Here is a 26,601-nt window from a genome sequence, read left to right on the forward strand (position 1 = left end):
TAAAATCCACAAATGAGAGAGGTATATCTACAGAAACCTAAGGCCGCAGGCGGGGCTGGGCCTTCCCAATTTTTTACACTACTACTGGTCAGCAAATATATCTAAATGTGTTTTATTGGATTTCTACATTTGAAAACAAGGACGGCCCAACTTGGGCCATCATGGAGTTACAGTCAAGCCTTCCAACTTCTCCAGTCTCACTCCTGTGCTCCCCAGTGTCCATGAACCTTGGCACCATTGTTTTTGAACACCATTGTTAAGAACTCCCTTAAGATCTGGTCCCAATTCCGAAGTCACTTTAGCCTTAAACAAGCAAGCAACTTCTCCCATGAACATCTAATCATCTCTTCCCAGTGTCACAGATTGACACGGCATTCCAGTTCTGGCGTAGGAACGGTCTGGTGGTTTTTTTGTGACCTATTTGTTGATCACACATTCGTCTTATTCCATACTCTGAGGGTTGACCATAATATTCCAATACCACTTTTTTAAGATACCTGCAAACTCGCAGCTTTGTCAAAAAACATTTCCCTTCATTACCTCTCGCGCATACTAAGTGTCCAGTCGAGAGGTGCTTAGAACCTTACCCCTTATCTGAAGGGCACAATCTACAGATTATACAACATAATACAGAACATTAATCCGCCTTCCTTTGCAAATACAGAATCTGCATGGGAGCAAGACATACAGTGGGGCAAAATAGTATTTAGTCAGCCACCAATTGTGCAAGTTCTCCCACTTAAAAAGATGAGAGAGGACTGTAATTTTCATCATAGGTACACTTCAACTATGACAGACAAAATGAGAAAAAAAATCCAGAAAATCACATTGTAGGATTTTTAATGAATTTATTTGCAAATTATGGTGGAAAATAAGTATTTGGTCAATAACAAAAGTTTCTCAATACTTTTGTTATATACCCTTTGTGGCAATGACAAAGGTCAAACGTTTCTGTAAGTCTTCACAAGCTTTTCACACACTGTTGCTGGTATTTTGGCCCATTCCTCCATGCAATCTCCTCTAGAGCAGTGATGTTTTGGGGCTGTTGCTGGGCAACACGGACTTTCAACTCCCTCCAAAGATTTTCTATGGGTTGAGATCTGGAGACTGGCTAGGCCACTCCAGGACCTTGAAATGCTTCTTACGAAGCCACTCCTTCGTTGCCCGGGCGGTGTGTTTGGGATCATTGTCATGCTGAAAGACCCAGCCACGTTTCATCTTCATGCCCTTGCTGATGGAAGGAGGTTTTCACTCAAAATCTCACGATACATGGCCCCATTCATTCTTTCCTTTACACGGATCAGTCGACCTGGTCCCTTGGCAGAAAAACAGCCCCAAAGCATGATGTTTCCACCCCATGCTTCACAGTAGGTATGGTGTTCTTTGGATGCAACTCAGCTGTTTGAGATGCCACCAGAGTCCAGCGACTGTGGGACACCTGTTTTGGTCATGCCAATCTTTGAGTGGCCTCTGGGACCCCATTTTTGAGGCATTTGCACATATGTGTAATACAACTGTTAGCCCCAACCCGGTCAGTGCCATTTTTGGGGCACTTCCCCTAGACCAGAATGCTATCACGCATCAGGCAAATGCTAGCTTGCCTTGTTCTCTTTTTTGTTGCATTGGGTTAAGGAGGTGATGTCATCTCTGACTCTGGAGAAGGTTAGGTACACTGGGCTTGGGTCCCGACAAAAGTTAAACTTAACCTGGTCCCCATTAATACAATACGTGGAGAGCCTGTCTTTTACTTAGTGTAACTTGCAACATTTGTTAAGCAGTCATGTCTATTTTAGTGACCATTTGTGCAGATAATAATTTTTATTTAACTTTGTCCCCCCCATTGTTTTTGTTTCTATTACTGTTTGTTTCTGTTTTTATTTCCTATTTAACTTACTTTTATAGATGCCTTGGTGGGTGGGTGGGAGGGAGTGGATGGTGGGATGGAGGGAGGGTGGGAGTGGATGGCTGGATGGATGGATGGGAGAATGAGGGGTTGGGGCTGTACTGTTTTGTTTTTATATCTGAAAATCTATAAATAAAGTAAAAAAATCTCTAATAAAGAAACAGTGGAGCTACAGTAACAGACAAATTCAACTTATCGACTGGATATAAAACTTCATGTTACAGGGTTGGAAGGCAGCCATTCTCAGATCTGCTGGAATGGAAAGATTTTAAAAAATGAGAATACTGGAGATGATGGTGAAAACGATCATGTGGTTTTTGTCCAAAGGCCGCCTAGAACTCCAAGGCATTCTTGAGAATGTTAGTGGTTATTGCCATTTTACTTGATGATCATTAACACTGCAGTTCTGCTGGCTCAGATAGGTCAACTTAGACCAGTAACATATTAAGTATCTGGACCAATTAGGTTGATCGTTTCTTATACTTGAAATCTGTGGGCCAATGGGATAATCTCTTACTAATGAAGTGTTTTACCTGAGCCACAATAAGGAACTTTTGGACACAGACAACAACACGTCACCATTTTCTCAGCTACTTCCCACAGTGGAAGTGGAAGACAACATTTGACACTGACACCAAAACAAACAGTGACACCAGATGTGGTGGGGGCACCAGAATCGCTGTGACAACTTAGACGTCTCCAAGTCTTTCCGAGCCTCACCTGGGTCCCAGCTCATCTTCGCTCCGCCAGACGAAGTCTCCAAACTTCTCGTAGTGGGAGTTGTAGTGGTGCTGCACCCTGTAAAGCAGCGGAGGGGGAATCTCCATCAGAGTGTTGTAGGCCGTCTGCTGCTCCTTGCCGCTGGTGTAGCCGTTGTACAGGTTATACACCTTGTCTGCTATCTCTGACACAGGAGGAGGTGGAAGACGGGAAACGTTGAAGTCATTTGGAAGACACAGGTAAACGTGGGATAAGTATATCAAATGAAGGTGGGCAAGTCAACCCAAGATCATCACAAGTAAAACCTAGTTGCTGGTGATAACCCTGGTGCTAGAATAAAATGTGATATTGTATATTGGAGAGAGAAAGGGATGGATGCTGAGGGGGATGAATGGGGAGAGTGGGAAGGTGGTTAAGGAGGGGGAGGGAGGAGAGAGAGAGATGGCAAGTAACCTGCTGTGGATTTCAAGGGCATCACAACAGGCTGAGGGTTAGGAGAAAGAGGTGAGAATGGCAGGGGGAGGGGGGAAAGCGTGAGGGAGAGATGGAATGAAGAAAAATAATGTGGTAAGGAGGGAGGAATGTGATAGGGAAAGAAAAGTGTCTGTGGGGGGGTTAAGAGAGAAGAGATTATGGAGAAAGGAGAATGTATAAAGGATGGATGGAAAGGTTCTGGGATGGACAGAGTATAGAAAGAGAATATCAAGTATGAAAAGGGAGTATGAGGAGGAGTACCTTCTGCTCTGCTATCGTCTACCATGGGACAAGACGTCCGCACTGAGACGAAGCTAGACTCTGAACGACTCCCTCGACTGTCCACAGCATATAGAGTGAACCTGAGAGAGAGAGAGAGAGAGAGAGAGCGCAAGAGGGAGAGAGAGCGAGAATTAAGAAAACAAATAACACAATATAGAAGCTGACATATTTCATATGTCAACAAAAATTAACAACCTTTCATATGTACTGTTAAAGTATGAGGGAAATCAAAGGAACTCAAAAGTAACAGGCCTCTTTCAACAGAAAGAAATACCTATGTGGCTCCAGCCATTCCATCCCAACCTCCTTTCAAAGCTAGATGCACCGAGTGTACCCCGGCTCTTACACTTTGCACGGCGTTTTTATGAGCCACTGTTGACAGCAACAGAACTCCTTTTTGAAAATAGCCATAACTCAGAGCCAGGCCAGGACTCGAGACCCAGGAGTTGGTAAAGGACTCGGGGGGGATTCGATTACGTCTGTAAGTGGTCCCTGCCTGGTACGCGACAGACCAGCCAGTCGGCAGCAACGGCCATTACACCTAATAGCGCCTTTAAATGGGACTCCCACTTCCTCTAATGACGAAGTTCCTGCTCTCCACAAATGTAAACATATGAAGGCCTCAGTTCCCCTGGACCACCAAGTGGCCGTGGCTAGTACTGTACACAGTAGTGAGGGGGAAAGACATCCATGTTGCTCCCTGATGATTATGGGGTGCTAATAGATCATTGGAGAGATGGTTTCCTGTGAAGTACTGTACTGTAGGTCGTACAGTCTTTCTCATAGAAGTAGCTTTTAGAGAGATGATGGCTGTGTATGAGACATGAAATGCGATGGAACTACCAACATGCATGTAGATAATGTGCATGTAACACAACGGCTGTTGAGTAATCTACAGACAGAGCTGATTAGACACTCCCAAAGTAACCATACCTCAACGGTCCTTTGGCATGGATATAGTCAAACGGTAATTGTTGTTCTTAGCATTCTATTTCTAGGGTTTATACTGTAAGTTGAAATGGTGACTCAGTGCTAGATGTGTGTTGGGGGAGATAAAAAGCAGTATTAAAAGCAGTATTCTGCGAACAAATGATTGTTTTTTAATACATCTGTGAATCATCGAAAATGACCATTATCTAAACTGCAAAACTGCTGGGAATAGGATGGTTTGTCCAGAAGAATACATACAGTGCCTTCGGAAACTATTTAGACCCCTTGACTTTTCCCCCATTTTGTTATGTCACGGCCTTATTCTAAAATGGATTCAATCGGTTTTTTACATCATCAATCTACAAACAATACCCATAATGACAAAGCAGGTTTTTAGATTTTTTTACAAATGTAAAAATTTACATAAGTATTCAGACCCTTTACTCAATACTTTGTTGGAGCACCTTTGTCACGACTTCCGCCGAAGTCGGTCCCTCTCCTTGTTCGGGCGGCGTTCGGCGGCTTTCTAGCCACCGCCGATCCACTTTTCATTTTCCATTTGTTCTGTCTTTGTATTACACACCTGGCTTCACTCAACCAATTACTTGTTTATTATTTAACCCTCTGTTCCCCATGTTGTGTTTGTGAGTGATTGTTTATTGTAATTCGGTCTGTCTTTGTGTGCTCGTGATGTTACTTTGTATATTTGTCTTTTTGAGTAAAGTACGTTGATCACTCATATCTGCTGTCCTGCTCCTGACTCTACACCAGCTACACACAAGACCCTTACACCTTTGGCTGCGATTACAGACCCGATTCGTCTTGGGTATGATGCTACAAGCTTTGCACACCTGTATTTGGGGAATTTCTCCCATTCTTCTTTGCAGATCCTCTCAAGCTCTGTCAGGTTGGATGGGGAGCGTCACTGCACAGCTATTTTCAGGTCTCTCCAGAGATGTTCGGTTAGGTTCAAGTCCTGGCTCTGGCTGGGCCTCTGGCTGTGTGCTTAGGGTCATTGTCCTGTTGGAAGGTGAACCTTCGCCCCAGTCTGAGGTCCTGAGAGCTCTGTACTTTGCTCCATTCATATTTCCCTTGATCCTGACTTGTCTTCCAGTCCCTGCCACTGAAAAACATCCCCACAGCATGATGCTGCCACCACCATGCTTCACCATTGGGTTGGTACCAGGTTTCCTCCAGACTTGACTCTTGGCATTCAAGCCAAAGAGTTCAATCTTGGTTTCATTAGACCAGAGAATCTTGTTCCTCATGGTCTGAGTCCTTTAGGTGCCTTGTAGGTGCCTATGTAGCTTTTACGGCCTGTCATGTGCCTCCGGTCAACCTACCATAAAGGCCTGATTTGTGGAGTACTGCAGAGATGGTTGTCCTTCTGGAAGGTTCTCCCATTTCCACAGAGGAACTCTGGAGGTCTGTCAGAGTGAACATTGGGTTCTGTGCCTCGACACAAACCTGTCATCTCGGAGCTCTACGGACAATTCCTTCGACCTCATGGCTTGGTTTATGCTCTGACATGCCTTTCCAAATCATGTCCAATTAATTGAATTGACAACAGGTGGACTCAAGGATGATCAATGGTAACAGGATGCTCCTGAGCTCAATTTCAAGTCTCATAGAAAAAGGTCTGAATACTTATGTAAATAAGGTATGTGTTTTTTATTTGTAATAAATTTGCAAACATTTCTAAAAACCTGCATTCGCTTTGCCATTATGGGGTATGGTGTGTAGATTGATGAGGAAAAAAAATATTTAATCCATTATAGAATAAGGTTGTAACGTAACAAAACGTGGAAAAAGGTAAGGGGTCTGAATACTTTTCGAATGCAAGTGAAAATGAATGAAAATGAAAATGAAAACAACAAATATCAAATAGGAGGCTGAATTTATTTTTCTCTTTCACAAAGCTATTTCACTGGCAGAGTCCATTTTAAAAAGTATGCCTTTTGTTTGAAGAGCCTGTGTTTTAATACCACCAACTGATTGTTTTGTTTGTAATATGGCCTGTTTTGACATTGTTCGCATAGTTTGTCCGATCTTGTTATTCATCAAGAGAAATGTGTGGTATATTGGTATTCCCCAAGAACCTCACAAAGACAAGGGGCCAGAGTCTGTCCGAAGTTCGCTGTAGACTCTCTGCCCAGCAAAACAACGGCACATATAACAATCACATTGTTTAAATTATGTGGTCACATCACTGGCCAGTAAATGGAGGGGGGCAGGGTGTATTTATCAGGCAATTAGTAGAGTTTAGTTTAGGATCCCGGACGCAGCTTGCCAGCTTGTTGCTGTTTTTGGTTGTTTAAGTGGTTGGCATCGAAGACAGGTACTTTTCTCCACAGCCTAATCACAGTCCTATTATGTATAGTGAAAGGAGATTACCACAGAAACTTTCTCTAGCCTTTGTGTTTTTTTTAATGCGAAGACAACCACAAAAGGTATTTTGTCTGCTTTCTTCCCCTGCAGTTCTGTTAACACTACGGTCAGACATACAAGGCCTGTTGATCAGACTCCTATCCAAAATGTCCAATCAGAAGCGCTAGTAGGTGCTGGATAAACGGGCCTGTCACCCACAGCGCAGTGCAGCGGGGGGCTGAGTGGAGTCTGAGGTGGCAGGCTTCACCACTGGCATCGATAAGGATTAACTGGGAAAACAAAGCCAGCGCCGTGGTCTGCCTGCCACGAGAATGTCAAAACAGAGGGTAACATACTGGCAACATATACCAAACCCCCTACACACCCGCTCTCTCTTGCTCTCTCTGTCCATTCATCTCTCACACTCTATCTGTTTTGCCTCTCTCTGATTCCCTTTTGTCTTTTCCACCCGTTCTATCTCTCGCTCCGCTCAGAAGCTGGATGTTTGTAGTGCATGGTTTTGTCCCGGTGCCATCGTTTTGAAAGCTCAACAAAAAACATATTTGTTTGAATTAGCAATACCACCATAAAGTAATGGTTGTCCTCTAATTTAATGAGACAGGAGGGGGTAGAGAGAAAGAGAGTAAGAGAGAGAGGGATAGAGAAAGAAGAGAGGAGACAGAAAAAGAAAGATGTAAGGGGTAAGAGAGAATGAGAGAGGTAGAGAGAGAGAGAGATATCTACCTCACTTGCTTTGGCAATGTTAGCATACGTTTCCCATGCCAATAAAGCCCCTTGAATTGAATTGAATTGAATTGAGAGAGAGAGGGGGAGGGAGTGGGGAAGAGAGAAAGAAAGAGAGAGCAATTATGGCAGTATTTCTGGCATACTAGGCAGAGAAGAAGCCAGGCAGCCTAGGGATTCCTGGTTGATGACATCAGACGTTGGTCCGAGATCAATTGAGCCGGTCCACAAATCAATCAATTGCACCGGGAGAATATAATTCTAAACTAATTTATGACTTCGATTTAGTTTCTCAGGTCAGGTCTGTAAGAAAGGACTTACCGCGCTTACACTGTAATATCCTTTCTCTACAACGTCTTTTATCAATTACAGGTTAGCTTTACATACTGACTGCTGGCACCTGCACATATCACTGGAGGTTTGAACAGAAATATGATCATACTACTGTAGCAGTGGCTGCATTTTCTATCTATATCTAAACTAAAGCTCAGAGTCTACACATGTTGTGATTGGGTGATTTTAAGTGACTAACATGAAAGCACCCAATACATGACATGCCTGGGAACAAGGGGAAATTGTAAAGATGTAATTTGCACTAATAAATAAGCCTTGTTTTGGTGTTTTATCTCTCTAAGTCCTGCCATAAAACAGATTGCTCATTCTGGTTTTCAGTACAAGCATATTGTTTGGACTTGACATGAGATACTACACTTAATAAAGCCCCCATGTTAATAAAAACAAAGAAAGAACACATCGTACTTGTTGGGTAGACCAGATTGTCTTTTCACAGACTAATGAGGAGTTACTTGTGTGGTCTTCAAGTTTTCACATCTTATATCAGATTATTAGCATGATGAAAGACAGACACTTACAATTTAGTCTTAGTTGTTGCAAGTTTTGCTGTTTTTTTGTTTGTTGTGTTCACCATTTCTTTGTCTTTGCAATTTTGGCAGCTCCTGGTTATACCAATACAACTATATCACAACTATTTTGTTTATATTACCAATTGGACACCAACACATAGCTCATTATGGTAGGATTGGCTGTGTGTTGGAAATACACTACATAGCCAAATGTATGTGGACAACTTCTCAGCAAACATCTCATTCCAAAATCATGGGCATTAATATGGAGTTGGACCCATCTTTGCTGCTATAACAGCCTCCACTCTTCTGGGAAAGCTTTCCACTAGATGTTGGAAAATTGCAAAAGAGCATTAATGAGGTTGGGCACTGATGTTGGGCGATCAGGCCTGGTTCGGAGTCGGCGTTCCAATTTATCCCAAAGGTGTTCGATGGGGTTGAGGTCAGGGCTCTGTGCAGGAGAATCAAGTTTTTCCACACCAATCTCAACAAACCATTTCTGTATGGACCTAGCTTTGTGCTGAAACAGGAAATAGCCTTCACCAAACTGTTGCCACAAAGTTGGAAGCACAGAATCGTCTAGAATGTCGTATGCTGTAGCATTAAGATTTCCCTTCACTGGAACTAAGGGGCCTAGCCCAAACCATGAAAAACAGCCCCTTATTCCTTCTCCACCAAACTTTACAGTTGGCACTATCCATTCGGGCAGGTAGCGTTCTCCTGGCATCCGCAAAACCCAGATTTGTCCGTCGGACTGCCAGATGGTGAAGCGTGATTCATCAATCCAGAGAATGCATTTCCACTGCTTGTGTTGACGTTGCTTCCAGAGGCAGTTTGGAACTCGGTAGTGAGTGTTGCAACCGAGGACAGATGATTTTTACATGCTTCAGCACTCGGCGGTCCCGTTCTGTGAGATGTTTTCTCTGCTACCGCACGGCAAGCGGTACCGGAGCGCCAAGTCTAGGACCAAAAGCCTCCTCAACAGCTTCTACCCCAAGCCATTAGACTGCTGAACAATTCATAAAAATCATCACCGGACAATTTACATTGACACCCCCCCTCTTGTACACTTCTGCTACTCACTGTTTGTTTGTTACCTATGCATAGTCACTTCGCTCCCACCTACATGTACAGATTACCTCAACAAGCCTGTACCCCTGCACACTGACTCGGTATCGGTGCTCCCTGTATATAGCCTCATTATTGTTATTCTTATTGTGTTACTTTTTATTATTTCTTTTTATTTTAGCCTACTTGGTAAATATGTTCTTCTTCTTCAACTGCACTGTTGGTTAAGGGCTTGTAAGTAAGCATTTCACGGTAAAGTCTGCACTTGTTGTGTTAGGCGCATGTGGCAAATAAAGTTGATTTGATTTGTGTGGCCTACCACTTCGCGGCTGAGCTGTTGTTGCTCCTAGACTTTTCCACTTCACAATAACAGAACTTACAGTTGAACGGGGCGGCTCTAGCAGGGCAGAAATTTTACCAACTGACTTGTTGGAAAGGTGGGATCCTATGACGGTGTCACATTGAAAGTCACTGAGCTCATGGTACATTCTACTGCCAATGTTGTCTATGGAGATTGCATGATTCTGTGCTCGATTTTGTACACCTGTCAGCAACAGGTGTGTCTGAAATAGCCGAATAAACAAATTTGAATGGTTGTCCACATACTTTTGGCCATGTTGTGTATCATGCAGGTTCTTTGTTTAAAGAAAGAAAGCTTTCACTAGTCGTTCAAAAAGCCTTCGTCGGTCGTACTCTGCCACAGGTTGTTATAGCGCCCGCGTGGAAGACATATTTGTTGTTCTTCTGAGGGATAGTTGGCAGCGTGTTTTAGAGTGGAGCTGGATCCTGAGTATACAGTAGAAAGACTACACCTCATAAGACTCCAGCCGGGTTGGGTCACATCAGGTTTATCATGTTATGCTGTGTCATTTTCTGTGATTTACACTTGCCTCTAAAGACTTCTATTTTAGGGCTCTGAACTGCTGCTCTGGCCTGAGAGTACCATCCAAAACACTGGGAGAAAGGTGCTGAACCTTGCCCTATTTACTGCAGTAAAGGAAGAGAAGTAAAAGAACCAACCAATGGATCCAGGCCCTCTCCTTCGCTAGGGTACTGGAGCCTTTATTTTATTGAACCTTTGTTCAACCAAATTAGTTTCGTTGAGATATAAATCTATTTTTCAAGAGAGACCTGGACCAAGACAGCAGCATCAACACAACCGTTTCAGACAAACAGACATCAACATAAAAAGCACATGATATATCAATCAATATATAAAGCAGCACTTCAGTAAAGAACATATACACAACACAAGTCAGAAAACAATACTTCAAAAGACAGTTATGCAGGTTGAATAGGTCATATGAAACAGATATTATGACCGGTATCACTGTGAATGGTTTCTGTTTGGGAGGGTGATGGTAGAAACATTGAGGGTAACTTTTACCATGGCTTGAAATTGTACCAATTATACCTAGAGATGATAATGTAAGAGGATATGATGCCATGAAGGGCAAATATGATGTGAAATGCTAGACTGACGTATTGCTGAATCGCCAGATCGACTTTTACTACGTTCACTTAAAGCAATAGCTTTTAAGGATATGGTGAAGGTATAAAGTTATCACCCATGATAGAGGTGCTAGGGATTTACTTTCTGCCATATTGCCTGTTTGTCCTGTTATTTGTCTCGGTTCTGTGTCAGCACATCTGGGGTGAGGGAGATATTTAGGGGGAGGTAGATATGAACGCAAAATTGTTATATAGTTTAGTGCTTGCAATAACTACTAAGTACTGTTATGTAGAGCTTCATGATACCACATGTATAACATAGGTCATCAACCATAAATCATAAACTCATTATTTTACTAACTCTGAACTTACTCCAGTCCATTCAGCTACAGTCAAATTGTAACAATCCAATACTAATTTGGACCTATTTTAGGATGTAGTGTCATGTGAAAAAGTGAGATGTATCATGTCCATATGGTCACACTGTAACAAGAAAGGCTGCTTCCGGACTACTCCTCAGACTCTGTCTGTTGGCAACATTTCCAAGGGAAAGGATTGACATGTTCCTTACAGCCCTGCATGTATGACAGTGGACTCCCCAACTGAACATCTCACTCAATACAGTGGAGAGGGAGAGAGAGCGAGAGACAGAGAGAGAGAAAGAGAGACAGAGACAGAGAGAGACAGAGAGAGAGAGACAGCGAAAGAGAGAGACAGAGAGAGAGAGAGAGCTAAGCCAAGTTATGCCAGGGCCTGAAAGGAAACATTAAGGCCTGACAACCTTGGAGTACATCAAATGTAAACCAAACCCCGGCGGCCGGAAACCTTATCTAGCCCGTCGATTAGGAGAAGCCCAGTTGGCCGCACCGAGGTGTGCCCACAGACGTAGTGCCGACGTAAATGCGGCTCTTATCTGGGAGTAACGAAACTGGAGGGGGTGCCTTGACACAGATAACATAGCTACAGAGTGGTACTCTCCCTATCTCTTTTGCTGTCTCTCTCTCGCTCTCTCCGTACATTCAGCACGGGGGAAGCAGGAGCTTCCAAGTACATTCTCTCTCCCTCTCTCTCTCGGTTGGCTTGACCTCCAAGTTGCGCAAGCCAGATGGCGGGAAAGAAGGAAAGTTGCAACCGGTTGCAAGGTAATCTCCTACTACCTGAAGCTCGAATAAATCAACCCTCTCAATATACCCTCACTATCACGCTGTTATGATTTCTACTGTTGGCTTCTGGGTAGCGCTGCCCCCAGCAGTACTCCCCGATTCCCTTGTTTAACATAAGCACCAACGATCTATCTGTATCGTGCACAGCTGCAGGGGCCCGCTTCCCAAAACAAACAAGTGGAAAACAGTGAGCCAGAGCCACAAACATAAAACACCACACAACAGTTGGGAGCGCTCAGAGGAGAGGAACACGGTGTGATGATTGGAGTGTCCCCTCTTAAATTTCATCTGGGGCCTGTTTGGTTTCGGAGCATGCCTCGCCCATCTAACTTGATTTGATTTGAAAAAAATATCAAAAAAATAACTTGATTTCAAGATCGGGAGACAAGAGGAAGAGGGCTCAGGGAAGTGATACCCAAGTAGAACAAAGTGCTTCTATCAAATGCACATCACAGCGACGGCCCTTGGGAAGGCGTGCCGCAGACCCTGAGCCCTCTGAAGATTAATGTATTGTCGCTCTGAGATCTCCTCCGAACAGCACAACGTAAACGTCTCCAACTGTGATGATGTATGGATTAATAAAGGCACACTAAGCGAACGACGGGCCTGCCGGGGCCACAGACACACAGAACCATTATAGTGTCTGTTGGCAGCAGGGCAGCTTATGGAACATTCACACAAGTATCTCCATGTGGACTCAGCTGGTTTCATTTAATTTCTCCACTTTCCCACTAATAGGCTTTTCTTTTTACTCCATCTTGATACTCACACAAGACAAGGATTCAACTAAGTGAATCTTCTTTGCAAAATGAAACACCTGCAAAGTTGACTAACAGCTGTCCCTGGTATACTCTAGTGTTCTCTGACAACCCTAATACAAGATGTATGGTTGACTATACCCTTCACACATGCTGAGGGACTCAGGGCTGTACTTATGTCTGGCCATAAATGAAGGAGTGCTTCAACTGCTGAACATATTAGCATGTATCAGTGGGTTGGGACGTGTGCATGCAACTAACTGACCTGCCACAGTGTGTGTCCTCCATGCATGTCCTCCCTGCTGCTCAATGTGTTATGGTTCTCAGTCTTTATGACTAATTGGATTAAGAGGGGTGGTCTAGTTGTCTGTTTGCTAACCGCCCCAGACTGTAATCACCAGACAGACCGACTGGTCAATGGCTCCAGTCTCCTCCAGTCTCTGTGTGACACAAACAGCACGTGTGTTGTGATGCTCGTTTTTCACCATGACCACCTTTTCTTCCATTGAAAAGGGCCTCATGACAAACGGAACAATAACGGAAACAATAACACCAGCATCCACCACTTCCACCCTGGTGAGACCAAAATATGTGCCGCCCGCCTAATTTGAGCCAGCTGTGTTCTGACTGGGGGGAATTAAAACATGGCCATAAACAAGTCCCATTGCCAATGGGAGTACAGACACTCAGGGAAAATATGTGGTGCTGGCTGGTGATATCACCCACATATTATGTGTTAAGTCATTCCTCTTTAGGAGAGACGCAAAAATGACAACAATGCCATTGGTTAAGAAGGAGATTTTTTATGGTAATGGGAAATAGTGAACTCATAAAAGTCAGAAAGTCAGAAAATGATGAAGTCAATCGAGTTAGAACAATACCACAGGTGAGAAGGGTTGAATGTAGCGACAACTCTATGGACTTCTGTCGTGCAACATTTACCACAGAGTTAGCAGAAGTGAACAACAGAACAAAAACATCCGTCTTTTTTTCCTATTCTATCCTTCATTTCTACCTTGTTGTTTAGCCTACTTTAAATTTCACCCTTGGAATGGTGCAAAGCAATAGTAAATCGGGGCCCGTATTAATAAAGCATCTCAGAGTAGGAATGCTGATCTAGGATCAGTTCTGCCTTTTAGATCATAATGAAAAAGATTACATGGACATAGGGGACCTAGATCAGCACTCTGAGAGGCTTTATGAATACGGGCTCAGGTCCAAAGTGCTTTAGGTTGGGGGAATCTTACTTGTAGAGGCTGTCGGGCTCCAGGCACTTGAAGACCAGCGAGTAGAGCACAGAGTGAGGATGGTCTCCGTTCCTTCGACCCGCCACCACACAGGACGAACCAAGACCTGACAGCAGGTCGTCCACCAGGACTTTAAAACTTACCCTAGAGGAGATGGAGGGAGGAGAGAGAGAGAGAGAGAGAGGAGAGAGGAGAGAGGAGGAGAGAGAGAGAGAGAGAGAGAGAGAGAAGGAGAGAGAAGAGGAGAGGAGAAGAAGAGAGAGAGAGAGAGAGAGAGGAGAGAGAGAGAGAAGAGAGAGAGAGAGAGAGAGAGAAGAGAGAGAGAGAGAGAGAGAGAGAGAGAGAGAGAGAGAGAGAGAGAGAGAGAGAGAGAGAGAGAGAGAGACATTTTTTTTATTAACAGTATGTAAATTGTGCAGTGTGTGAAGAGATTTAGAATGTGAGAAAGTGAGTGAATAGATGTATGGAGAGGAAGAGAAAGAGAAAGAGACAATTGCAAGGTTAATACACTTACTGTATGTTGACCTGATTGGAAGCCATTTCCTGCGCCTCTTAAATAAAGTGCCAAATATGCCACACGTGTGTTGTTTTGTCTTAACATATATTCTCTATTGTTCTTCAGTGAGACGTTTTACAAAACAAACAAAAGCCAAGCTTGCCTTGAGTCACATGGTATAGTTTCATCAGAAAATAGACACAAGTGCAAAGAAAAATCATGAATTCTGTTTTTAAGAGGGATATTCTTTCCAACATCGATCCTGCCACTTGACATTTAATTGTGTTCCAAGTCATTCTGAGTTTCACATCGGCTCAGCCCAGAGGGAAAGATTTCTGCAGCACAAACCTTGAGGCAAAATGAAATCAGACTTGTTCTGGCGGCCAGCCCTACATGGTACATTATAGAACCGTAAGAAAACAGGACTTTGTTCCTTTATGGTCACATGATACTGTTCAATGATATCTCACTGAACACCTCTGTGTCTCACAAACACCAGTTCACAAGTTGTGAAGTATCTTTCATGTCAGCTTACAGGAAAATAATGACACACTTGTTCATTCAGACATGCACCAAACCGTTTCCAGCGCTCAGAGGGGTGGTGGAAAAAAGAGAGAGCTGTCAAAACAGTTTAAAAGCAACAAAAAAAAAGGTGGGATTTCAAAGACGTAAAGGGGAGCTTCAGCTTATGTCATGTGGGCCAACTTATAAACACAGGGAATATGTCTGGAGGGCGGGGCACAGGGGGGTGGTAAGGAGAGGAGGTAAGAAGTGAACGAATGAATGATTTGACATGTTCCCAGAAAGGGGCCTGTGTTTAAGAGGTTTCCCAAACACATTCCTACACTTGGGGTCTCCCTGTGCCAGGTTTACAACGTTTTCTTTTTCTAAACATGCAATGCAAACTGGACCTAGGTCTGTATTTATTCACGGGAGAAGAGCCAGAGTCTATGTACAGATTAGGTTGTTCTCTGTTGGACCCAAATCCACCTTTGAGAAAGATGCTGAAATTACTGGAATTTTCTTGGAATTTTGTTGATCCTCCACTGATATAATTTATTATTTACTTGAATGTTTATGTTACACTTGTGTAAATTCTCTCTCTTGGATTAATTCCAAAAGTTGTAAAGTGTATATATGAGCAGTCTTTGTACATTCATTGTAAATTAAGTCCAATTACAACATTTATTGTGGAGACCACCAACACACTCAGTAAACAATACATTGATGGTGGAGACCACCAGCACACTCAGTAAACAATACATTTATGGTGGAGACCACCAGCACACTCAGTAAACAATACATTTATGGTGGAGACCACCTTGATGAGGAAAAAAATATTAATCCATTATAGGAAATAAGGTTTTAACGGAACAAAACGTCGGACAAAAATGGGTCTAGAATATTTGCGAAGCAGTGGAAAGATGATGTATAAATGAAAATGAAAACCAACAAATACAAATAGAGCTGAATTATTTTTCTTTTCACAAATGCTATTCACTGGGAGAGTTCATTTTAAAGTAGCCGTTTTTGTTGAAGAGGCCTGTGTTTTAAACTCACCAATATTGTTTTTTGTAATATGGCTGTTCTTGACATTGTCTGCATAGTTTGTCCCCCATCTTTTTATTCCAGGAAGAAGTGTGTGGTATATTGGTATATCCCAAGAAACTCACAAAACTAAGGGCCAGATCTGTCCGAAGTTGCGGGGGCTGTGACTTCTCCCGCAAAACAACCGTCACATATAAATTCATCATTGTTTAAATTATGTGGTACCATCACTGCCAGTTAAATGGGCGGGGCAGGTATCTATAGGCAATTAGTAGAGTTAGTTTAGGATCCGGACGCAGTTCCGACTTGTGCGTGGTTTTTGGTTGTTTAATGTTTGGAATCGAAGAACGTATTTTCTCACATGCCTAATCAAAGCCTTATTATGTATGTGATAAGGAATACGACAGAAAACTTCTCTATCTTTTGTTTTTTTTAATGCGAAGTAAACAAAAGTATTTTGTCTGCTTCTCTCCCTGAATTCTTATACACTAGTCAACTTACAAGGCTGATTGTCAACTTATCAAAATGCAATAAACCTAGTAGGAGTGCGGATAAATGGCTCCTGTCCACAGCACGGCAGTGGCAGCGGGTCTGAGTGGAGCGATGTTGGCAGTTTCACCAATGTGCATCGATAAGGATCAAGGGGAAACAAAGGCAGCGCCTGTGGTTGTCCTGCACGGAGATGTAACACACACGAGGACTTATCTGAACATATACCAAAACCCCCACAACACCTTTCGTCTTCTCATCTCTGTCATTCATCTCTCACATCTCTACTTTTTGCCTCTCTCTGATTCCCTGTTTGGTCTTTCCACCTTTGCTATCCTCCTACCCCAGGAAGCTGTGTTTGGTGTGCATGGTTTTGTCCCGTCCTATCGTTTGAGAAGCTTCACTAAAAACATTTTGTTTGAATATTAGCATACCACCACTAAAGTATATGGTTGTCCCTTATTATGAGATGAGGGTGGGAGATAAACGAGAAGAAAGAAGAGATAGAGAAGATTAAGAGAGAGGACAAGAAGAAGAGAAGAAAAGTATACGAGGTAAGAATGAGAGGTAGAAGAGAGAAGATATATCTACTCCAATTGCTTGGGCATGTAGATACTTTCCCTCAATAAGCCTTAGAATTGAATTGAATTGATGGACGAGTAGAGGGGGGTGGTAGGAAGAGAAAGAAGAGAGAGAATTTATGGCAGATTTTGCATCATCAGGAGACAAGAAGAAGCCAGGCAGCCTAGGATGCCTGGTTGAAACTATCAGACGATTGGTGCGAGAATCAAATTGAGCGTCCACAAATCAATCAATGCACGGCGAGAATATAATCTAAACTAATTTTAGACTTCGATTAGTTCTCACGGCATGGTCTTAGAAAGGACCTTCACCGTGCTGTACATGTAATAATCCTTCTCTACAACTCTTTATCAATTACAGGTTAGCTTACATGACGACTGCTACCACCTGCACATATCACTTGGAGTTGAAGCAAATTATGATCATTACTAATGTAGGCAGTGCTGCATTTCTCTATCTATATCAACAAGACTCAGAGTCTACACCATGTTGTTGATGGGTATTATTAAGTGATAACGGAAGCACCCAATACATGAATGCCATGGAAAAGGGGAATTGTAAAATGTAATTTTGCACTAATCATAAGCTTGTTTGTGGTGTCTTATCTATTCTAGTAATCTCCATAACACGATTGCTCATTCTGGTTTCAGTAAACGATATTGTTTGACTTGACATGAGATTACTACACTATTAAAACCCCATGTTAATAAAAACAAAGAAAGAACACATCGTACTTGTGGGTTAGACCAGTAATGTCTTTCACAGACTAATGAGGATACTTGTGTGGCTTCAAGATTTCACATCTTATATCAATTATTAGCATGATGAAAGACGACACTTACAATTTAAGATCTTGTGTTGCAATTTTTGCTGTTTTTTTGTGTTGTTGTGTACCATTTCTTTGTCTTTGCAATTTTGAGGCTCTGGTATACCAATACAACCTATATCACAACTATTTTGTTTATATTACCAATTGGACAACACACTAGCTCATTATGTAGATTGACTGTGTGTTTGGAAATAACTACTATGCCAAATGATGTGGACAAACTTTCCAGCAAAATCTCATTCCAAAATCATGGCATTAATATGATTGGAACCATCTTGCTGCTATAACAGCCCCATATTCTGGAAGCTTTCCACTAATGTTGAGAAATTGCAAAAGAGCATTAATGAGGTTGGCACTGATGTCTGGGCGATCAGGCCTTTCGGAGTCGGCGTTCCAATATTCCACAAAGTGTTCGTTGGGGTGTAGGTCAGGGCTCTTGCAGGAGAACATAGTTTTTCCACACCCAATCTCACCAAACCATTTCTGTATGGACCTAGCTTTGCTTGAAACAGGAAATAGCCTTCACCCAAAACTGTTGCCACAAAGTTGGAAGCACAGAATCGTCTAGAATGCGTATCCGTAGCATTAGATTTCCTTCACTGGAACTAAGCTAGCCAACCATGAAAAACCCCCTTATTCTTCTCCACCAAACTTTACAGTTGGCACTATCAGCTTCGCAGAAGCTGCTCCTGGCATCCGCTAAACCCAGACTATTGTCCGTCGGACTTGCCAGATGGTGAAGCGTGATTCATCAAATCCGAGAATGCAGTTCCACTGCTTGTGTACGTGTCCAAAGCAGTTTGGAACTCGTAGTTGATGTTGCAACGAGGACAGATGATTTTACATGCTTCAGCACTCGGCGGTCCGTTCTGTGGATAGTTTTTCTTGACCGCACGGCAAGCGTTACGGACGCGCATCTAGGACCAAACCTCCCCAACAGCTTCTTACCCCAAGCCATTAGACTGCTGAACAATCATAAAAATCATCACCGGACAATTACATTGACACCCCCCTCTTGTACACTTCTGCTACTCACTGTTTGTTGTTACCAATTGCATAGTCACTTCGCTCCCACCTACATGTACGTGACCTCAACAAGCCTGTACCTGAACACTGACTCGTATGCGGTGCTCCCTGTTATAGCCTCATTATTGTATTCTATTGTGTTACTTTTATACTTCTTTTATTTTAGCCACTTGGTAAATATGTTCTTTTCTTCAACTGACACTGTTGGTTAAGGTTTGTAAGTAAGCATTTCACCGTTAAATCTGCACTTGTTGTGTTAGCGCATGTGGCAAATAAAAGTTGATTTGATTTGTTGCCTACCACTTCCGGCTGAGCTGTGTGCTCCAGACTTCCACTTCACAAAACAGAACTTTACAGTGAACGGGAGCAGCTCTAGCAGGCAGAGATTTTACAAACTGATGTTGGAAAGGGGATCCTATGACACGTCACATGAATCACTGAGCTCATGTACATTCTACTGCCAATTTGATCTTAGAGATTGCATGATTCTTTGTGCTCGATTTGTACACCTGTCAGCAAAGGTGGTCTGAAATAGCGACATAAACAAATTTGAATGTTGTCCACATACTTTTGGCCATGATTGTGGTATCATGCAGGTTCTTGTTTAAAGAGAAAGCTTTCCTAGCGTTCAAAAACCTTCCTCGGTCTACTCTGCCACAAGTGTTTACGGCCCGCGTGGAAACATATTTGTGTTCTCGAGGGATAGTTGGCGAGCGTGTTTTTAGAGTAGACTGCATCTGAGATACAGTCGAAAGACTACACCTCATAAGACTCCAGCCGTTGGTCAACTCAGTTTATTCATTTTTGCTGTTCATTTTCTGTAATTTACACCTCTAAAAAGACTTTTTTAGGGCTCTGAACTGCTGCTGCTGGCATAGTATCCATCCAAAACACTGGGAGAAAGGTGCTGAACCTGTCCCTATTTTACGCAGTAAAGGAAGAGAAATAAAAAACCCAACTAGGATCCAGCCCTCTCCTTCTAGGGTACTGACCTTTATTTTACTTAACTCTTGTTCAACCAAATTAGGTTCGTTAGAATATAAATCTTTTTCAAGAGAGACCTGCCAAAACACAGCATCAAACACAACCGTTTCAGACAAACAACATAAATAAAAGCACATGAAATATCAATCAATATAAAAGCAAGCACTTCAGTAAAGAACATATACACAACACAAGTCAGAAACAATACTTTCAAAAGACAGTTATCAGCAGTTGAATAGGTCAATATGAAACAATATTATGACCGGTATCACTTTGAATGTTTCTGTTTGGGAGGTGATATGTAGAACATTGGAGGTAACTTTTACCATGGCTTGAAATTGTACAATTATACCTAGAGATGATAATGTAAGAGGATATGATGCCATGAACAAATATGATGTGAATGCTAGACTGCTATTGCTGAAACGCCAGATCGACTTTTACTACGTTCACTTAAAGCAATAGCTTTAAGGATATGTGAAGGTATAAAGTATCCCATGATAGATGCTAGGATTTACTTCTGCCATATTGCCGTGTGTCCTGTTATGTTCGGTTCTGTGTCAGCACAATCTGGTGAGGGAGATATTTAGGGGAGGTTAGATATGAACGCAAAATTGTTATATAGTTTAATGCATTGCAATAACACTATAGTACTGTTATGTAGAGCTTCATATACACATATAACATAGTCATCAACCATAAATCATTAAACTCATGATTTACTAACTCTGAACTTACTCCAGTCATCAGCACCAGTCAAAATTGTAACAATCCTCATACTAATTGGACCTATTTTAGGATGTAGTGTATGTGAAAAGTGAGATGTATCATTCCATATGGTCACACCTGTAACAAGAAAGGCTAGCTCCGACCTACTCCTCAGACTTCTGTCTGTGTTGGCAACATTTCCAAGGAAAGGATTACATGTCCTTACAAGCCCTGCATGTATACAGTGGACGTCCCAACTGAACATCTCACTCAATACCAGTGAGAGGAGAAAGCGAGAGACAGAGAGAGAAAGAGAGACAGAGACAGAGAGAGACAGAGAGAGAGAGCAGCGAAAGAGAGGAGACACGAGAGGAGAAAGAGAGCTAGCCAAGTATGCCAGGCCTGTGAAAGAAAACATTAAGGCTGACAACCTTGGAGTACATCAAATGTAAACCAAACCCCGGCCGGCCGGAAACTTATCTAGCCGTCGATTAGGAGAGCCCAGTTGCCGCACCGAGGGTTGCCCAGACGTAGTGCCGAGTAAATGCGCTCTATCTGGGAGTACGAAACTGGAGGGTGCTTGACACAAGATACATAGCTACAGAGTGTACTCTCCCTATCTCTTTTGCTGTCTCCTCGCTCTCTCAGTACATTCAGCACGGGGAAGCAGGAGCTTCCAAGTACATTCTCTCTCTCTCTCTTCTCGGTTGGCTTGAATCCTACAAGTTGCGCAAGCCAGATGGCGGGAAAGAAGGAAAGTTGCAACCGGTTGCAAGGTAATCTCCTACTACCTGAAGCTCGATAAATCAACACCTCTCAATATACCACTCACTATCACGTGTTATGATTTCTACTGTTGGCTTCTGGGTAGCGCTGCCCCCAGCAATTACTCCCGATCTCCTTGTTTAAACATAAGCACCAACGATCTATCTGGATCGTGCAAGCTCAGCAGGCCCGCTTCCCAAACAAACAAGTGGGAAACAGTGAGCCAGAGCCACAACATAAAAAACCACACAACAGTTGGAGCGCTCAAGAGACGGAACACGGTGTGATGATTGGAGAGTCCCCTCTTAAATTTCATCTGGGCTGTTTGTCGGAGCATGCTCCCCACTAATACTGATTTGATTTTTAAAAAAATATCAAAAAAATAACTTAATTTCAAGATCGGGGACAAGAGAAGAGGGCTCAGGGAGTGATACCCAAGTAGAACAAAGTGCTTCTATCAAATGCACATCACAGCGACCGGCCCTTGGAAGGCTGCCGCAGACCCTGAGCCTCTGAAGATTAATGTATTTGTCGCATCTGAGATCTCCTCCGAACAGCACATTCGTAAACAACGTCATCCAACTTATATGTATGATTAAAGCACACTAGCGACCGGGCCGCCGGCCACAACACCAAACCTTATAGGTCTGTTGGCAGCAGGCAGCTTATGGAACATTCACACAAGTATCTCCATGTTGACTCAGCTGGTTATTAATTTCCCATTTCCACTAATAGCTTCTTCTTACTCCATCTTGATACTCCACAAGACAGAGATTCAACTAAGTGAATCTTCTTGCAAAATGAAACACCTGCCAAAGTTTGGACTAACAAGCTGGCCCTGGTATACTCTAGTTCTCTGGACAACCTAATACAAGATGTAGGTTTACTATACCCTTCACACATTGAGGTCAGGCTTACTTATGTCTGGCCATAAATGAAGGAGTGCCAACTGCTCATATTAGCATGTATCATGGGTTGGGACGTGTGCATGCAACTAACTACCGTCCACAGGTGTGTCCTCCATCGCATTCCAGCCCTGCGCTCACATGTGTAGGTTCTCAGTCTTTTGGACTAATGGATTAAGAGGTGGTCTAAGTGTCTGTTTGCTAACCCCAACTTGAATCCCAGGAAGACCGACTCATGCTCCCAGTCTCCCAGTTCTGTGTGAACAAACAAGCACGTGTGTTTGATGCTCGTTTTCACCATGAACACCTTCTTCCATTGAAAAGGCCTCATTGAAAACGCGAACAATAACGGAAAACATAACAACCAGCAACCACCACATTCCACCCTGGTGAGACCAAATATGTGCCGCCCCGCTAATTTGAGCAGCTGTGTTCTGACTGGGGGAAGTAAACAAACGGCATAACAATCCCATTGCCCTGGAGTACAGACACTCAGGAAAATATGTGGTGCTGGCTGGTGAATCACCCACATATTATTGTTAATATCATTCCTTTTAGGAGAGACGCAAAAATAAACAATCCATTGTTAGAAGGAATTTTTTATAGTAATGGGAAATAGTGAACTCTAAAAAGTCAGAAAGTCAGAAATGATGAAGTCAATCGAGTTAGAACAATACCACATGTGGAAAGGGTGAATGTAGCGACAACTTATGGATTCACGTCGGAACTTTACCACAAGTTAGCATTAAAGTGAACACAGAACAAAAACATCCGTCTTTTTATTTCCTATTCTTACTTCATCTACACTTGTTGTTTAGCCTCCTTTTAATTCACCCTGAATGGTGCAAGCAATAGTAAATCGGCCGTATTAAATAAAGCATTCAGAGTAGGAATGGATCAGGATAGTTTGCCTTTTAGATATAATGAAAAAGGTACAGGACATAGGACCTAGATCGCACTCTGAGAGGCTTTATGAATCAGGCTCAGGTCCAAAGTGCTTTAGGTGGGGAACTTACTGTAGAGGCTGTCGCTCCAGCCATGAAGACCAGCGAGTAGACACAGAGTGAGGATGTCTCGTCCTTGAACCGCACACACAGGAGACCACAGACTGACCACAGTCGTCCCCAGAATCTTAACAAGTACCAGGAGAGGAGATGAGAGAGTTGAGAGAGAAGAGAGAGAGAGAGAGAGAGAGAAGGAGAGGAGAGAGAAGAGAGAGAGAGAGAGAGAGAGAGAGAGAGAGAGAGAGAAGAGAGAGGAGAGAAAGAGAGAGAGAGAGAGAGAGAGAGAGAGAGAGAGAGAGAGAGAGAAGAGAGAGAGAGAGAGAGAGAGAGAGACATTTTTTTATAACATATGTAAATTGTGCAGTGTGTGAAGAAGATTTAGAATGTGAGAAAGTGAGTGAATAGATGTAGAAGAGAAGAGAAAGAGAAGAGACAATTGCAAGTTAATACAACTTACTGTATGTTTGACCTGATTTGGAAGCCATTTCCTGCGCCTCTTAAATAAAGTCCAAATATGCCACACGTGTGTTGTTTTGTCTTAACTATATTCTCTATTGTTTTCAGTGAGACGTTTTACCAAACAAACAAAAGCCAAGCCTTCCCTTGAGTCACATGTATAGTTCATCAGAAAATAGACACAAGTGCAAGAAAAATCATGATGATCGTTTTAAGATGAGTATTTCTTTCCAACATCGATCCTGCACTTGACATTTAATTGTGTTCAAGTCAGTCTGATTCACATCGGCTCAGCCCAGAGGAAAGATTTCTGCAGCACAAACCTTGGCAAAATAATCAGACTTTTCTGGCGGCCACCCTACAGGTACATTATAGAACCTAAGAAAACAGCTTTGTCCTTTATTCACATGATATCGTTCAATGATATCTCACTGAACACCTCTGTGTCTCAACAACCCAGTTCACAAGTTGTGAAGTATCTTCATTCAGCTTCAGGAAAATGACACACTTGTCATTCAGGACATGCACCAAACCCTCTCAGCGCTCAGACAGTGTGGAAAAAGAGAGAGCTGTCAAAACATTTAAAAGCAACAAAAAAAAACGGATTTCAAAGACGTAAAAAGGGAGCTTCAGCTTATGTCATTGTGGAACTTAAACACAGGGAATATGTCTGAGGCGGGCACAGGGGGGTGGTAAGGAGAGGAGGTAAGAAGTGAACGATATGAATGATTTGACATGTTCCCAGAAAGGGCTGTGTTTAAGAGGTTCCCAAACACATTCCTACACTGGGTCTCCCTGTGCCAGGTTTACAACGTTTTCTTTTCTAAACATGCAATGCAAACTGGACTAGGGCTGTATTTATTCACGGGAAAAGCCAGAGGTCTATACAGAATAGGTTGTTCTCTGTTGACCCAAATCCACCTTTGAGAAAGATGCTGAAATTACTGGAATTTTCTGGAATTTTGTTGAGTCCTCCACTGATATATTATTATATTTACTTGAATGTTTATGTTACACTTGTGTAAATTCTCTCTCTTGGATTAATTCCAAAAGTTGTAAATGATATATATGAGCAGTCTTTGTACATTCATTTTATTAAGTCCAATTACAACATTTATTGTGAGCCACCACACACTCAGTAAACAATACATTTATGGTGGAGACCCAGCAACTCAGAAACAATACATTATAGTGGAGACACCAGCCACTCACGTAAACGCAATACATTTATGGTGGGACACCAGACACTCAGTAAACAATACATTTATGGTGGAGACCCCACACAACTCAGTAAACAATACATTTATGGTGGCAGACACCAGCACACTCAGTAACAATACATTTATGGTGAGACCACCAGCCACTCAGTAACAATACATTTTATTGGGAGACCACCAGCACACTCAGTAAACAATACATTTATGTGGAACCACAGCACACTCAGTAACATACATTATGGCAGGCCACCAGCACACTCAGTAAACAATACATTTATGGTGAGACCCCAGCCACATCAGTAAACAATACATTATGGTGGAGACCACCAGCACACTAGTAAACAATACATTTATGGTGGAGACAAGCACACTCATTAAACAACAGTTATGTGTAGACCAGACACTCAGTAAACAATACATTATGGTGGAGACCACCAGCACACTCAGTAAACAATACATTTATGGTGGAGACACAGCACCACTCAGTAACACAAATTTATGTGAGACCACAGCAATCAGTAAACAATAAAATTTATGTGAGAGACCACCAGCACACTCAGTAAACAATAAATTTATGGTGGAGACCACCAGCACACTCAGTAAACAATACATTTATGGTGAGACCACCAGCACATTCAGTAAACAAATAAATTTATGGTGGAGCCACCAGCACACTCAGTAAAACAAAAATTTATGGTGGAGACACCAGCACCCGAACATCATTTATTGAGACACAGCACTTCAGTAAACAATCATTTATGGTGGAACACCAGCACACTCAGTAAACAATACATTTATGGTGGAGACCACCAGCACACTCACAGTAAACAATACATTTATTGGAGCCACCAGACACTCAGTAAACAAATACAGTATGTGACCACCAGACACTCAGTAAACAATACATTTATGGGTGGAGACCACCAGCACACTCAGTAAACAAACATATGTGGAGACCACCGCACACTAGATAAACAATACATTTATGGTGGAGACACCAGCCCACTCAGTAACATACATTATATGTGGGACCACCAGCACACTCAGTAACAATAAATGTATAGGGACCACCAGCACACTCATAAACAATACATTTATGTGAGACCACAAGCACACTCAGTAAACAATACATTTATGGTGAGACACCAGCACGCACTCAGTAAACATACATTTAGTGGCAGACCACCAGCAACACTCAGTAAACAATTCATTTATGGTGGAGACACCAGCAACTCAGTAAACAATACCATTTATGGTGGAGACCACCACACACTCAGTAAACAATACATTTATGGTGGAGACACCAGCATAACAGTAAAACAATACATTATGGGAGACCACAGCCACACTCAGTAACAAACATTTTATGTGGAGACACAGCACATCATAAACAATAATTTATTGAGCACCCATCACTCAGTAAACAATAAATTAATGTGGAGACACCATCACACTCAGTAACAACGTACATTTATGTGGAGACCACGCACATTCGGTAAACAATAAGTAATGGGTGGGAGACCACTAAGCACAACTCATAAACAATACTATTTATGTGGAGACCCACCAGCCACACTCAGTAAACAATACATTATATGTGAAGAACCCAGCACTCAATGTC

At 42.5% G+C, this 26,601-nt stretch overlaps 1 protein-coding gene across 1 annotated transcript in view; it reads right to left on the reverse strand.

Annotated features, from left to right (window-relative positions):
• The window catches only part of LOC111960926 (astrotactin-2-like), a 361,731-nt gene that overhangs the window by 15,581 nt on the left and 319,549 nt on the right, over positions 1–26,601 (reverse strand). Inside the window, exons 18-20 of the mRNA XM_070442905.1 lie at positions 13,972–14,109; positions 3,359–3,459; positions 2,624–2,807 (exon numbers count right to left, since the gene is read on the reverse strand). Of these exons, the coding sequence (XP_070299006.1) occupies positions 2,624–2,807; positions 3,359–3,459; positions 13,972–14,109 (423 nt within the window). The remainder of the gene's footprint in view (positions 1–2,623; positions 2,808–3,358; positions 3,460–13,971; positions 14,110–26,601) is intronic.

Source organism: Salvelinus sp. IW2-2015, linkage group LG4q.1:29 (genome assembly GCF_002910315.2).
Source record: "Salvelinus sp. IW2-2015 linkage group LG4q.1:29, ASM291031v2, whole genome shotgun sequence".
Taxonomy (NCBI): domain Eukaryota; kingdom Metazoa; phylum Chordata; class Actinopteri; order Salmoniformes; family Salmonidae; genus Salvelinus; species Salvelinus sp. IW2-2015.